Source organism: Colias philodice, chromosome 27 (assembly GCF_061535455.1).
Source record: "Colias philodice isolate Cphi_HAF_F1 chromosome 27, ilColPhil1 Martin Lab GWU primary, whole genome shotgun sequence".
Classification (NCBI taxonomy): domain Eukaryota; kingdom Metazoa; phylum Arthropoda; class Insecta; order Lepidoptera; family Pieridae; genus Colias; species Colias philodice.
This window is the reverse complement of record NC_143112.1, coordinates 6,485,120-6,502,193: the sequence shown is the minus strand read 5'-3', so window position 1 is coordinate 6,502,193 and position 17,074 is coordinate 6,485,120. Positions and strand designations below refer to the sequence as shown.

The following is a 17,074-nucleotide window of genomic DNA, read 5'->3' as shown; positions in this document are numbered from 1 at the left end:
GCTAATCTCGGGAACTACTGGTCCGATTTGAAAAATTATTTCGGTGTTAGATAGCTCATTTATCGAGGAAGGCTATAGGCTATATATCCTCACGCTACGACCAACAGGAGAGGAGTCACGGGGGTGAAACCGCGCGGAGCAGCTAGTTTTAATAATATAATAAAACTACAGTTTGATCTACCAGCTATACAAAAACTTGTAATCAAAGTATGTATACTAAAACTAAAGGTATACCCGAACAAGCAAACTTTATACCACCTTCTAAAGTTTCTTCATAGTCTTTTTACTGTTTTGTACAAAGTTATTAATTTTGTTCTGAATCGAGACAAAGATAACACGGTCTAGCGGTTTTGGAGTTATAAATAATTTTGGATAGGTATAGGTAATCAACTTCAACTGAAATTTCACTTATTTATTGAAGTGAAACTTCTTTATCGGGGTTGGAAAAAAATTTAGTGTAACATTTTTTCGTTACGCGTGACATTTTTCCGCTACGCGCCATCTTTTTCCCACCATTCCCTACCACGCGTGATTCGACGTATTTCTGTAAAGTTGAATATAGTAAATTATTTTTTGAAAAATAAGGTCTTAAAGAAGTTTCACTTCTTACGTGTGTACACTAGTACACGCACACGCCAAAGTAGTTTTTATTCAGCTGCTGTAAATTCAAATTATTCTTTATACAAATTTCTTGGAACAAGCATCAAAATTTTTTTTTGAAAAAGAAGACAATTTTATGAAATTTATGTATAGGTTGATTTTAACCAGAATGTAGAGAATTTTACATACAAAACAAAAACTTCCCTGCTGTAACACAGTCGGTGACTAGCACGGTGGGAAGTCTTACTTTTTGAAGTGAAACTTCTTTATCGGGGTTGGACAAAAATTTAGTGTAACATTTTTGCGTTACGCCGTACACGTGACATATTTGCGTTACGCCGTACGCGTGACATTTTTGCGTTACGCCATACTCGTGACATTTTTAAGGTCATAAAGAAGTTTCACTTCTTACGTGTGTACTCTAGTACACGCATAAATTTTTTTTATTTGTATAAGGGCCGATTTTTCAATGCTTGGTTAAAACTGATCCGTCCAATAAAGTATTACACGATAATATTAAAATGTCAAGTAGGTACCTAAACTGTCAAATACGGAAAATTAGATTACGTTTTTAAAATGGTAGTTTTATACATTATTCGACGAATAAGTTTTAACCAATGATTGAAAAACCAGCTCTAATTGTTATGTATGTTCTTTTGTTAAATAAATAAATAAATAAATAATTATTTCAACTACCACAATCATGAAAATATTATGTTGTTGCTTCAGATTCAGAATAATAATGGTCTTGTAGACAAAATCACGGGAAAATCTAGTGTTGTACAGGTAAATAATGTTTTGATGGCCAAATGAAAGCCTTCAAGATAAATCCGATTATAACCAATTGTTAAATTCCATCCTAATAGTGATGATTCGATGTAATGGACGTCAAAACGGATATAAAGTACTGGATGTGCTATTTAATTATGACAATTGTAATAGAGGATAGACTGGGAGATATAAGGAAAAAAATTAAAACTAGCTGTGTTTATTTTACGTATAAATGCAGAAAGGTTTTAATTTTTTTAATGCTCTACCTCTAGCTATTATATTAGTAAAGTTAATATTATATTTAGAGGGAGAGCTTTGCTGTGATCTGTGATATTATATTACCTTCCTATAGGCTATAGTACTTGTTTATAACATTATTTATGAATAAGTAGATATTCTGAATTCAAAATAGAAAATGGCACCGCCATGGTATATTATGTAGTTTTTAACCATATTAATTTACTAGCGGTCCGCCCCGGCTTCGCCCGTGGTACCTACATGTTTAAACTATCCTATCTCTCAAGTTGGATCGAACTGCACATGGTGTGTGAATTTTATTATAATCGGTTAAGTGGTTTAGGAGTCCATTGAGGACAAACAGTGTGACACGAGATTTATATATATATGTATATTAAGATTATACCAATGACAAGAGCTATTAACAGTTGTTGTTTCAAACTTATGTAAAATAGAATATATGAAATAATATGCATATTTATGCGATTTTAAATTTTAATAAATATTTTTCATTTCCATTTTAATTTTCATTCCTAAGAGAAAATGATAATCAGTTTTAGCATACATTTTCCATCAATTTTTATCATCTAGTACTCTTTATATCTTTGTACTATAGCTGGCTAATGAGAAATCGATAGCCAGTTCGATGTCCGGCTAAAACATTTAACTATTCAGCTAAACGACCGTTTACTATCAGTTTTAGAACTCTTGTTTACTGTTTTAGGTGTGGGTAAGCAACGGTAGGCGCGGTTATGTTTGGATGGGTTTGTAATTTAATCGTTTAGTATATTAATAGAGTTTATGGTATAGTAATATATTATTTTATTAATTGAATAATATTAACTCTAATAATTTATTGGTTTATCTTTTTGTATATTTCTTCCATCCGTGAGTTTGTCACTGAACTTTTTCTAAATGGCTGGACCGATGTGTATTTGATAATGGTTAAGGTTTGCAATTCGAACGGGAGTAAAACCAAAAATGCAATGAAAAAAATATGTTACATTTATATGTATTTTGTTGATTCTGTAAGAAGTGAGTTAAATATAATAGATTTAATTATTAAACTATTACCACAGACTAATAATAATATACTACGCTATTACTCAAAAAACAGTAGCACGCTTTTTTGCTACAAGATATATTACATTTACACGTAAATAACAAAAGGATACCTTAACATCGATTAGAGATGAATGGTATCAATAATTTATTTCCCGCCGGCGATCGTAGATATTAGCAGATTCATAGCCGCGCTATAATTCTGTGTCAAAACAAAATGTTTATTCATTGTTGGGGTTTTCTTATGCAGCTGTTTCAGGGATAATGTATAATTTGTTTAAGGGCCGATTTTTCAATGCTTGGTTAAAACTTATCCGTCCAATAAAGTATTACACGATAATATTAAAATGTCACGTAAACTGTCAAATACGGGCAATTAGAATACGTTTTTAAAATGGTAGTTTTATACATTATTCGACGAATAAGTTTTAACCAAGGATTGAAAATCAGCCCTAATAATAATTTGTACAATAGATATAATAATAATTTGGAAAATCCAAAAGTGCACGCCTCATAATTTTTTTTAATAAATATTTATTAATTATTATTTTTGTTTATTTAATAAAAATTAAACCACATCGAATCAGACCCTGAAAAATGAAAGGGTTCTATTCCTGAGCATACTCAAGCGTAAAAGAAAAAAAAATACTCGATTAGTAAAGTATTTCGGTCGCTATCGTGTTAACAAGAAAAAGGATCCGCACATACAGACACACGGACGTCCAAGACAGCACTTTTTTAAACTGTTTTTTAACTAGTTTAAATAACAAAAATGACATCAAAAATATCATGAACGTTAAAAATAGTGTTTTTTCTTAATATGTGTGTGTATGTATTATCTTACAAGTGCAATGTATGATACATAAAGACATTTTAAGTTTGAAAAATCAGATGTTTTGCGCGAAGTGACAGTAGTACCCACCTCAACGCTTCGCTTATGAGGCGTGCAATATCCTATTAATCCTACTATTATTAGAAATGCGAAAGTTTGTGAGGATGGATGTGTATGAGTGTGTTTGTTACTCTTTCACGCAAATACTACTGAACTGATAACAATGAAATTTAGCACAAATATAGGTTACTTGGATTAACACATAGGTTTTATCCCGGAAATCCCTCGGGAACGGGAACTATGCGGGTGTTTCTTTGAAAACGCGGGCGAAGCCGCGGGCGGAAAGCTAGTACATATTTTATAATACTATTTTATATTTTAGTAAGTCGGTTTCAATTATTAAGTTTTGGTATTGTTACGGTGCATTTACATCAGCGAATGCTCATTCTAACCTCACAATGTCAAATTCTTTTAGTGTAAACAGGCGTAGAGCATTCTTTCGTTGTTCTTAGTGCGTTCGAAAAGATTCTATGCAATGTTCTAATACACAACACTGAATGCGAGTTTTCGTTTACACTGAAAGATCACGAATGCTCTTGCTCTTGCTCTAGCTCTATGTTCGTTTGATGTTAATGCACCGTTAGAGACACTGTCATCAAACAATCCTCAAAAATAATGTCAAATTGAGAAATTCCGTTATTTTTATGAAGATCAATAAAATTGCAGTTAACCTGTTATTGAAATACGAATTTTCCGGAATCATGAATCTTTTGTTGGTGTCTGCTATAATAAAATATGGTATAAAAGACTATAAAAATATAATTCTCAGAAGTGTATCATAAAAGTCATAAAAATATTATTTATCAGACAGTAAGACAGCTAAAACATATGATTTAAAAAAATATGTAGGACTAGATTTCCGCCCGCGGCTTCGCCCGCGTTTACAAAGGAAAAACCGCATAGTTCCCGTTCCCGTGGGATTTCCGGGATAAAACCTATCCTATGTGTTAATCCAAGTTACCCTCTATATGTGTGCCAAATTTCATTGTAATCGGTTCAGTAGTTTTTACGTGAAAGAGTAACAAACATCCATACATCCATACAAACTTTCGCCTTTATAATAGTATATTAAGATTGAAGATTTGTCTCCAAACCGAAATGATAACATTGACACTACATATAGTTCTGTGGACACTACACAGTACACAGGTAATAAAAATCAGTAAAAACTTAAATAGGATAATGTGATAAAGATTTTGGTTATACATATAATCCATACTAATATTATAAATGCGAAAGTAACTCTGTCTGTCTGTCTGTTACTCAATCACGCCTGAACTACTGTACCAATTTGCATGAAATTTGGTATCTAGATATATTTTGATACCCGAGAAAGGACATAGGATAGGTTTTATCCCGGAAATCCTACGGGAACGGGTTTTTCTCTGAAAACGCGGGCGAAGCCGCGGGCGGAAAGCTAGTTACCTATATAATAGCATTAAAAAACGAGCGTGTGTGCCGTGCGCACGTGTCAGAAGCGAAACTTCTTTGGCAAGATTCAAAGATCGAAATCTTACTCCATCTTATCCAAAATCGTCGTCTTACTCCATGACGTGACGGTATTGCCATGCTGCCACCTTGAAATTTTACTCTCAACGAGCCTAAAGAAGTTTCGCTTCAATCTTAATACTATTATAAAGGCGAAAGTTTGTATGGATGTTTGTTACTCTTTCACGTAAAAACTACTCAACCGATTACAATGAAATTTAGCACACATATAGAGGGTAACTTGGATTAACACATAGGATAGGTTTTATCCCGGAAATCCCACGGGAACGGGAACTATGCGGGTTTTCCTTTGAAAACGTGGGCGAAGCCGCGGGCGGAAATCTAGTTATAAATATCTTTATCTCTTTAACTCCATTAAAAATATCACAAAATACTTACTTCGTAGGTTCAGGGGTGACTTCTTCCAAATATTGTCTTATCTGATAAGGGTGGTGGTTGTAATTCCTCGGCTGCAGGAGGCTGGATGGTGTGGAGAGATCCTGGGCTGCTACCATACCGAGTGTTAGAAGATATATACTGGAACAAATATAATGTAATTATTGATATTATTAATATTTATTGTATTTCATATTGATAGTATAATAAAATAAAGTATTTAAAAATAAAAATGTAGTGTTTTTTTTTATTTATCTATTTCCCCCCTGGGTTATTCAAAAGAATATTGGTGGGTATGGCCTGCGACATCATATTATCCTAAAATTGTTAAATTTATTTCTTACTAGGTTTCCGCCCGCGGCTTCGCCCGCGCAGTCAAAGAAAAACCCGCATAGTTCCCGTTCCCGTGGGATTTCCAGGATTGCTTCATTTTCCCGGGATAAAAAGTAGCCTATGTCCTTTCTCGGGTATCAAAATATCTCCGTATCAAATTTCATGAAAATTGGTTCAGTAGTTTAGGCGTGATTGAGTAACAGACAGACAGACAGACAGAGTTACTTTCGCATTTATAATATTAGTATGGATAACAGAAAGTTAATAAATACCGTAATAATATTCTTGGGTACATATTATGTGCTTCTATTTTATATAGAATGATATTCGCGTTCAAACTAATTTTGTAAGAATTACTCGTAAAGTTGTTTGGTAGAGATAGCTTTGAGCCAAAAAAGCGCAATTTATTTTATACTATGGTATTTTTGGTTATTTTTCTTTGGGCTTCGTAAAACCTTTTGTACCACACACTTTCCTCATATTTTAAAGCCCAAAAGTTTGTTGGTTTGACTGAACGCACCAATCTCAGGAACTACTAAAGTACGAATTGCAAAAAAAATGCATTCGATAGGCCACTTATCGACGATAATATCACGCTACGACCAATAGGCGCGGAGCAGCAAAGAAATTATTGCAGAATTATTAATTTTGAAAGTAGACGAAGTTGCGTGGTTCAACTACTTATTAAATAAAATCACAAGAATTCAAAATAGCATGTTTATTTATTATGAAACTATTCTTATAATAAGCGCTTTAGAAGCGTTATTACATAAACAAATTATATTTAAATATAGTCAGATTATGGACCCAGATAAGTGCTAAATATACTGTCTATGACATTCATTAAGAAATAGATCTATGGGAACTAAGTATTTACTACAGAATTTATAGACATAATATTATATAGTTTACATATTTTTGAATAAATAACTACATTGCATATTAGGTAAGAATTTTTTTAGGAAATTTGTATGTAGGTACTAGGTAGGTATGCATGCCTATTTGTTCATATTATGTAAAAAAAGGTTAATAAATAAGTAATTACAATTTCCCACGTACGAGAACAAATAATTAACAATTAAAATAATTGTTAATCTGCACCTTGATCTGCACAGAACCATAAGTGACCATAATTCAAAATCACCAAATTAAAAATTCGAATTCCTTTTTCAAAATCTTCCAAATTCCAATTCAAAAAGGTTACACCAAAGAATAAGTAATAACACAGATATGACATAATAACAAAGGTCAAAGAGTAAGAAGTATGTCTAACGAAATGTTATAATGTTTTATGCTTACGTAGGTATATCTAAACGAAATTCCCCAGTGAAATTTTCAACCCAATTTCCCAACAATAACTCACGCTTGGCTGTATCATATATTGTTCATATCTAATTTACTTAGAAACGTATTCCGATGTGTATGTTTTTTGCTATTTTCATTGGTTGAATAAACTTTTGATTGATGTTTTTACAAGCTTGATTCTAGCTTTGTGTAGGTATATATAGTTGTATGCCCGCGACTTTGTTTGCTTTTTTTTAGAAGACACATACACAGATGCAGACAAACTGGTACCTACCTACACATTTCAATAATTGTTAACTTTTTCAACCGACTTAAAAAATGATTCTCAATTCAACTCAGAACTGGGTGACCCGATTTTGATGAATCTTTTTGTATTTGAAAGTTGGTGCTCTCTGCCTCTGGTATTCTGATTTCAGATAGACAACTTCCTGGATACTAATTACTAATACAACATAAAACATGTGATAATCCATATAAAAACCGTCAATAGCGAGTTGGTCTCGACAACTAGCTCTGTATCAGATAATATAGAATTACACTCAGAAAGTGTCTATCTATTTAGCTTTAAAAGATATCGACAAATAGAGGAACCTAGTAAACGAGGTAGGGTTGGCACTCTCTGTGTTTTTTATTTAATATAAACAGAACAATATAAAATATTAGCACTTTACGTATCGATTCAGTGTTTTAACATCTTTTTTTCTGGTATCCAAGTATCGATTAAGTTTACATAAAAAATCGTTGCACATACATAAACAATAAATAAATAAATAAGTAAGTATAATACATTGAGATATACATATGGAGACGACACCGCCTACATCACTTACGTTCCGCTCAACATACGCCATAATATGGCGTAACTGCACGCTCATTTTTTATTTGTTTTAAAGTGAAACGCATCAAAAAATATGCCTTCGTGTGTTACGATATTGCACAAATAATACGGAAAAGTGCAAAGGAATAACTTTCATCGGTAAGTACCTAACTAGATAATAATTTTTAAAACTTAGTTAGAGCAAAAAAATGGCGCACAGATTTTGTTCGTGGTGTCTCCTCCATACGTAGTAATATTATCTCAATGGTATAATATGAGAAATTATGTTTATTCGACTTCCTGTAATATTATGAACCTATGCTTTGAAACCTACAGCGAGCATTTTCCAAATCTTTTCGTACTTATCAAGTTTTTTTATTTATTTAAGTTTAACACAAAAAAGCCCTTACATAATTATTCATAAAAAACAAGACGGTATATTCTGCCAAAGCTATATCAATAATCTATCATCCCTAGCAGAAAAAGCGCCATTTTCTCAGGCGCGGGAAAACAATGGCGTTGCCATGACAACGACAATATGGCGCCGATCCATGGCCGAGTTCACACGACACAATGATGCAATCAAGATAACAAACGTTGTGTTTTTTTTTTTATTTTTTCGGCGTTTTAAAGACATTGATTGCTGGATATTTGCGGAAACAATTCGATTTTGGAGTTTTATCAGGATGGTTGAATAAGAAAGAAAATTTTGCTATTTTAGTTGGCTGATACCACAGCTGATACATTAATGGGGAATTTATGAAAAGACATCGATCTCGATAGCTTTTGAGCACACTTTTGAGTTACGCGCGTAGAGTCCAAAAAAAAATCAAATCATTTAAATTTTTAAAACAAAATACCTAATCAATCAATCAAATCATTTATCTATTTATTAAGGGCACTAATGTAATGACGTATGTAAAACAAGATTCATTAATTGGTGAATTAAAATACCTTCTAATTGTTTAAATACGCCTGAGGAATGAATCCTTATACTTTCATTATCTTTTAAAAATACATTAAGCTTAAATATAAACTGTATTTGCGAAATGATAATATGAACAAAACAGGGTAAAATGATTCGAAATTTATCCAATAATTTAAAATAAATTCTCTTTAGCGATAATATTAATTAACAAAAGATATCACATAACGGCAAAATAATAAAATAAACGTACAGATAATAAATTTAAAGATAAGCGAGTTTCACTTTTAATTTTGAATGGCTTTCTCTGATTTTACGATACGATATTCAATATTAAACTTATGTTTTGTATCTGTATTGGTGAATTCGTATATTGTAATATCATTCTGATTGATTTTATGAGAAGGTGATAAGCCCTGAAATGCCATACCCCATACCCCACAGGCCACAAGGGTTACACAGGTATGTCTAAAACTAGCGGTCCGCCCCGGCTTCGCTCGTGGTACATATAACTGACAGGAACTGCTGGTCCGATTTGAAAAATTCTTGTGGTGTTAGATAGCCCATTTATCGAGGAAGCCACTAAGCTATAATATATCATCGCTAAGACCAATAGGAGCAGAGCCTCGCGGGTGAAATCGCGGGGCGCAGCTAGTAGGGTAAACTCACCTAATTATGTGACTCACTTAATTCGGAGATACAACGTTTGGACTCTTTTACAGCGTTATAGGAGTAAAATCCAATACATTAAAATTAACCCTATGGTATGGTAATAAAGCTTCTTTTCGTGTACAAATTTTTGTTAAAATCGTGCGGGTGAGATAGTAACAATCACGGGATTTGTCACTGCGCCCGCCATGTTTGACGTTTCACCGGTAGCGTGCAAATGTGCTGTCATTATTTAATTAATTTTAAATAGAAAAGGTGAGTGTAAGTTCATGATACTTTGACAATTAATTGTTAAAAACATATTCTTGTTGATACCGATAAAGGTTTTAGTAATTTTTCATTTGTTTTTGCATAATACCTTATTTCCTGGGTTCAAAAAGTTAACGATTTTCAAGATTGCAACTCAAAACAGTGTCACCGAATTAACCAAGCAAATTTTTATTATTTTCAATTCGTGTATAAATAATTGTTTTTAGTACGTATACGTTAGTCGTTTAAGTCAGAAAATATTTATTTTTACTCAGGTTTAAAAGTAGGATCGCTTTCAAGCATTTTAAAAAAGTCCGTTATTTTTTTTATCACATAATTAAGTGAGTTATTTTTATTTATTTTAGACAGCATGGAGGAAGACAAAAATAAAAATAGAAAATATAATGAAACAACGCTGACATCCGCAATTCAAAATATTCTGCAGTCAAAAATGAGTCTGTACACTGTTCACACAAACAATTATAAAGTCCAATATTAATTTTTTATGGTTCCCCTCTTTTGATAATTTCTCATTGATAAATAAATAAATAATTATTACTTTCAATATGTTTATATTTTTTATTAATTGTATTTTTTTTTACTTTTGTGTTAAAAAATAATAAATACTCACTTAATTCGGTTATAACAGAATTAGAGAAGTACTATCACCGAATTATGGTGATTGTCACAGAATTAGACAAGTCATCGCGGTTTGATTAAGCTCATTTTACGCTGAGTTAATTCATATGGTCCGGGAGCCAGCAGCAGATTTTATGACCAAGTTCCTCTCAAGCGGTAATTAGTAAAATGCATCAAAGTATAGTATTATGAAGCCTCGTGAACGTCAGCTGGAGCTCGGTTGGGGGGAAGAGCGGTTGTAGCCTCCCGTATCAGCTGACGGTTTTTCCACCAAGATACAGCCAGCTGACATATATATTTATCCACAGTTACATATAAGCTATCATCAGGTAAATTTTTGTTTGAGAGGAAATAACGGAAAATAAATTTTTCTTTAAATTTAACTTTCATGTTCGAGACACCAGCTGACGTATAATACACCATGTTGTAACCAGCTGACTATTTTTTTTCGTTGAGATATTGGGTTAGCTACAATTTGACAAATTTTTAGCTGAGAGGAAATGAATGAATGAATGTATTTTTTTTCCTATGTGCGTGGGAGGCTACAACCGCTCACCCCCCCAACCGAGCGCCAGCTGACGTTCACGAGGCTTTATAATACTATACTCTCATGCGTCTGACGAATTATCTCTTGAGAGGAATTAATGAACCAAATTTGCACCTGGCTCCCTAACCATTACACTTGCTCCATTTGATAAATAGAAGATTGATTAATGTTCCTATTAAAAATAAAAATAAAATTTATAAAGTTTAACCTGTTTTTTTTTTCATATTCTGTTTTGTCACAGAATTAGATGAGTTGACCCTAGGTACAATATATTTTGAAGCTGGTTTGTTTTATAGGTCGAGGTCATTCGAGGTAGAGTCTAGAGATCTTGAATTTATTATATACTAGCTTTCCGCCCGCGGCTTCGCCCGCTTTGTCTAAAACATAGTAAATTATATACTAAAACCTTCCTCTTGAATCACTCTATCTATTAAAAAAAACGCATCACAATCCGTTGCGTAGTTTTAAAGATTTAAGCATACATAGGGACATAGGGACAGAGAAAGCGACTTTGTTTTATACTTACTACTAGCTTACCGCCCGCGGCTTCGCCCGCTTTGTCTTAAACCTAATAAATTATATACTTACTAAAACCTTCCTCTTGAATCACTCTATCTATTAAAAATACCGCATCAAAATCTGTTGCGTAGTTTTAAAGATTTAAGCATACAAAGGGACATAGGGACAGAGAAAGCGACTTTGTTTTATACTATGTAGTGATGTAGTGATAAACCAATGTAATCTATTTTTACAGTAAATAAGTAGATATAATATTCATTAACTTGATGAACACCAAGTAATTGAGCCGTTTAATATAATATAGAATATTAATAATAATAGTTTAACGAGTCTGTTTTTCCGAGCGTAATCCTTCAATCTACTTATCTGATTAAAATATTATTTCTTAGTAGTCTAGACGTATTGCATTGAAATATTTGTAATATAGAATATAAATATAAAAATAGAGAATAATAATTGAAATAGGTATTTTCTAGTGTTTATTTGAAATTATTAGTATTGTGAACAAAACCTTAGTTATAATATTTCATGCATAAACGAAATTTTTATTTAATATTGTTTAATATGATCAAAATTTCTATCTGTATGTCTGTTTGCTTATCGCCGGAATGGCAGGTTGATTATTTTGGTAAAGATTTTGTTTTCTACACTACATAATATTATAATCTGGGTTTAAGTAGTCGGTATGTAGGTACCTATTAGTCCGGGATACATCGCCCATTTTGCAAGTGATTACTATCAAGCTAATTTTTCGTGAGTAGCTTTATTTTGATGAGATGCCCAATAATTTCATGTACGAAACTCTCGATTGTGGTAGCTTACAGAGGTAACAAGGATATAAATTTTTGATTTGACGGTTCTCAAATATTTATTACGCAATTTGTAGGACAATATGTCTGTTGAATTATATAAGTATTAAATAAGTGAAAATAAAAAAATCAGCTGGTTAGTAATCATTTATGATGACTTCGTTATCGATACACATTGGAAAGGGGGACTCTTTGATCAAACCATAGATTTTGTAGGACAAATATTTTTTCGAATACTTTAGATAATTATCTTGAGATTGAACAAAAAAAAAACATTCAGTTAGTAATTAATATTTGAGAACCGTCAAATCAAAAATTTATATCCTTGTTACCTCTGTAAGCTACCACAATCGAGAGTTTCGTACATGAAATTATTGGGCATCTCTTCAAAATAAAGCTACTCACGAAAAATTAGCTTGATAGTAATCACTTGCAAAAATGGGCGATGTATCCCGGACTATATTACATTATATTCAATTATAAATTAATGTCATCGATATTAAACAACAAAAGCAAAAAAACTTACCTTAAATATTCCATTGTGTAATTTTGCAATCCAAATGATAATTAAAAAGTTACCACTCAACAAAAATTATAAGTAAAATAAATTATAAATAATAATAAAAAAATGTCTAAAACTGCAATCAATAAAAATTATTTCCAATAATTAATAAATTAATTTATCGTCACAGAACATCATCGATACTTTTTTTCACCAATAAAAAAAATCAATATGGCGCCAAATGTCAAAATGCGCGGGAAGCAGTGAACATAATGACAGCGCGAATTTAAACAAGCTCTTTTAATACAAGTTGTATAGAAAGTACTCCCTTGTTATAAGTTTTGCAAGTTTGTCGTTTAAATACGTATTCCAGCTGATTTTGCTTTGAGATTGTTATAAAAGTTGCTGTTAGTTTTTTTTTATAGATGTTTCAACTTTCTGGTACGACTGTAGTTTTTTTTACGGGTCAACGACCCTGTTTTTAGGTTATCCATACTAATATTATAAAGCTGAGAGTTTGTTTGTTTGAACATGCTAATCTCAGGAACTACTGGTCGGATTTGAAAAATTATTTCGGTGTTAGATAGCCCATTTATTGAGGAAGGCTTATATAGGCTATATATATCATCACGCTAACAGGAGTGGAGCAATGCGGGTGAAACCGCGAGGCACAGCTAGTATATTTAAGGGTGAATTCATAGAAATATATGTAGTTTGTAAAATGCTAATTGTATTTTTACATTGAATTGAAAACTATTATTTAAATATATTTTTACTATGAAAATAGCTCTACGTATTCTATCCATACAGTTAATATTATAAATGCGAAAGTAACTTAAATGTCTGTCTGTCTGTTACTCAATCACGCCTTAACTACTGAACCAATTTGCATGAAATTTGGTATAGAGATATTTTGATACCCGAGAAAGGACATAGGATAGGTTTTATCCCGGAAATCCTACGGGAACGGGAACGGCTAAATGTGTTTGGAAAGCGGAAAACTCGAGAACGGCTGGACTGATTTCGTTAATTCTTTTTTTATAATATTCCCTGAAGTACGAGGATGGTTCTATTGGAGAGAAAACGTATACATGTACCATGGGCGAAGCTGGGGCGGACCGCTAGTATATTAAATATTAATGTTTAACGATATAGGTAATTATGCGTAAAAATGAATCGAATTGTAATCCTTATTTTACTTTTACTTATTTTTTTTCCTATAGGAAATACGAATACAACTTCTGTGCTCATTCTTTTTAGGGTTCCGTTTCCAAAGGATTAAAAACCCTTTTACTGAGACTTTGTTGTCTGTTTGTCTTTTCTTTTTAAATACGATATTGTTAGAAGTTTTTTGAAGTGAAAACTTCTTTAGCGGCCGCGGCGTTGAGTATAAAATCTTAAACTCGCGTCAGGACACGTGACCTGATCGAAAAAGCGTAAGACGGACGGATATCAAACATGCTCAACGTTAATAATCAAGTTTTCACTTCGACCGGCACTCCCCCAGTGCAACCCGTCTTTTTTTATTATGAATTATGTCTCTAGATATCAAGATACAAATTCGATTCGATATTATACAAATAATTATTATGTATTTATGAAGGATCAATAGTAATATGATTTTAACTAGTTTTAAAGTGTCGCTAACGAAATGTGACGATTATGATTTGTTACAGTAAATATAGATTAATGTATTGACATAGCATGTATTGTTGCCTTTTTTATTATGACTTAAAATACCTATATGCTTAGAGTATATATTACAGTAGTATAGAGCGAGTGTATTGCACAAATTGCTCAGTGCGCATCGTAGGCAGATGAGCTATAGATACTATATAGATGTGTGTGTGACAAATAGGGATGGGTAGGTATCAATTGCGTGTTGAACTATCGATAAGACGTTATGTAAATAAATATGTAACATAAGTACATTTTATGTTCAATAAGTTATTAAAGGAAAAATATATGAAAAAAGTATAAATATGTAATTTTAAATTTGTTTACCAACTGAATAAAGTTTGTTTATTCCATTTGAATATTTCTTGTATTAATTTTAAGTACTTAAAAAAAATATGTTTATGAATATCAGAAAAATAAAAGATCGGGTTTAGTGCTATAAAATAAATCTTTAATAATAAATCAAAAAATAATAATAATGTTTTAAAAATGTTAAATAAAAATAAGAAATAATTAATAATTTAAAATGCTAATACAGTAGAACTCCAATTATCCGAATTAATGGGGACCGGGACCCATTCGGATAATCAAATATTCGGATAATCGGATTTTTTTTTTAATTTGCAATTGGAGAGAATAAAAGCTACGTTTTGATATTGCACTATATTTTTATTGAATTAAATGAAAGAAACATGAAATTTTCACATGTTTTAAATATATAAATAAAATGTACCTACTTATGTACAAGTTTAGAAATAAAAATCATTGTTTTTTAAACATCTCAAGTCAGTATAGGCACAAAAAGTCAAGTCAAGACTTGACGCGCAAACACTGGCTTCGCGGGGGGAAGAATAATAGCGCACTTTGACTTTTTTTGGACAATTTTTTGTGATTCGGATAATCGGTCTACTGTATAATAAAAAAATGTTGTGTGGTTTTATGAAACCACGGTAAAAGTGAAACTGTTCGAACGGTTCCGAACACTGCTTTGTGTAGCGCATGTCGCGTGACTGTCGGCTGCCGAGTAGGTATACCTACTCGGCAGCCGCGATACACGCGACATGCGCTACACAGACCAAAAAGTTTGAGACGATGTAATAAAAGTTTCACTTTAATAATATTAATAATTTTTTTATTTAATTTTATCCATTCTACAATCAAAATCAATTTAGCGGTTCAGAAAATATATCGTAACATTACATACTTTACATTTACACTATAAGTAATACATTCGCATTCATAATATTAGAAAGTGTATCATACAAAACACACCACAAATTTATTTTTAATACATTTTTAAAAGAGTTTTAATTTTAAAGTTAAATAAATAATTTGTTAAAATATAGTTCTTCTAGTAAACTTTATATCGAGTACAGCGTTGGTCAGGTCACATCACTACGATCACGTGGCGGCAGTGAGGCGCGCGAGCGAGCCTGCGCGTGTCCGCCTCCCACCTCCTCTTCACCCCCGCGATGCTAGATTTATTTTCATAAAAATAAGTATAACAATCGACTTACTGATGAAATGTGATAATGGATTTCAATTTTGTGTATTTTATAGTATCATTTTTGCAAGAGAGAACTGCATATTTTACCATGTTTATTCGTAAATATGAATAAAATTCCAGAGCAACGCACTTCGTCAGCACTCAACCACGACTACGAGCGCGCGCGGCGGGAACGTCGTGTTGTTCGCACTCTATATACTATATATACTCTAAGCCTATATGTATTACCTATTCACTGTGCCGTGCGGTTTCGCCCTCGGGGAAAAGAGAGTATATAGAGAGTAGGTAGCTTATGTGTCATTCTGATACACTGTAGAGTATTATCAAAATCTGTTCAGTGGATTTCTCGTGAAATAAACACACATACATCCTCACAAACTTTCACGTATTGTAAAAGATTGACACATGTCAAGGTTTGAAGTTCGTCCGTCAATCGCAAACTGCTGAACAGATTTTGATAAGATTCAACGAAAAAATTATTAGGTAGGTAAATTAAATTATATCATAGTCTAGCATTTTTTTCAGGTATAATAATGAAGTGTGTCAATAACCGGAATTAAAAATAACTCTTACGGAAGTATTATCCATAAATCACGACATCAAACTCACGACCTTTTATTGTTAAAATATTCAATTATCTAATACTTATTGAGAATACAATAAAATTAGATAATACGAGGAAATTTTGTTTTTGGGTCATTTTTATGTTTCCGTAATTTTCCAAATGGCTAAATAATAAGGTAAAGTAATTGGGTTCGAATCCTGATTGTGATAAGATTTTTTTAAAGAAAGAAACCTTTTTATTCTACGTATACAAACACTAGAATAATGATACTAAAGGACTAAAAATTTACTTAAGTTAAACTCGAATTTATTTAAAAACTAGCTTACCGCCCGCGGCTTCGCCCGCTTTGTCTAAAACCTAATAAATTATATACTTAAGCCTTCCTCTTGAATCACTTTATCTATTAAAAAAAACCGCATCAAAATCCGATGCGTAGTTTTAAAGATTTAAGCATACAAAGGGACATAGGGACAGAGAAAGCGACTTTGTTTTATACTATGTACCTAGTGATTAATGATATAAATATTTCCCACTTACTATATTATGATATATCTTTAGGTAGAAG

The 17,074-nt window shown here is 32.2% G+C and overlaps 1 protein-coding gene across 2 annotated transcripts in view; it reads right to left on the bottom strand.

Annotated features, from left to right (window-relative positions):
* LOC149476674 (uncharacterized) overlaps nucleotides 1-13,051 on the bottom strand; it is a 110,986-nt gene extending 97,935 nt beyond the window's left edge. For both annotated transcript variants that reach the window (XM_089711920.1, XM_089711919.1), the window contains exons 1-2: nucleotides 12,785-13,051; nucleotides 5,450-5,587 (exon numbers count right to left, since the gene is read on the bottom strand). In XM_089711920.1, coding sequence (XP_089568046.1) covers nucleotides 5,450-5,587; nucleotides 12,785-12,798 — 152 coding nt within the window. In that variant the 5' untranslated portion in view covers nucleotides 12,799-13,051. The remainder of the gene's footprint in view (nucleotides 1-5,449; nucleotides 5,588-12,784) is intronic.
* Between the last annotated feature and the right edge of the window lie 4,023 nt (nucleotides 13,052-17,074).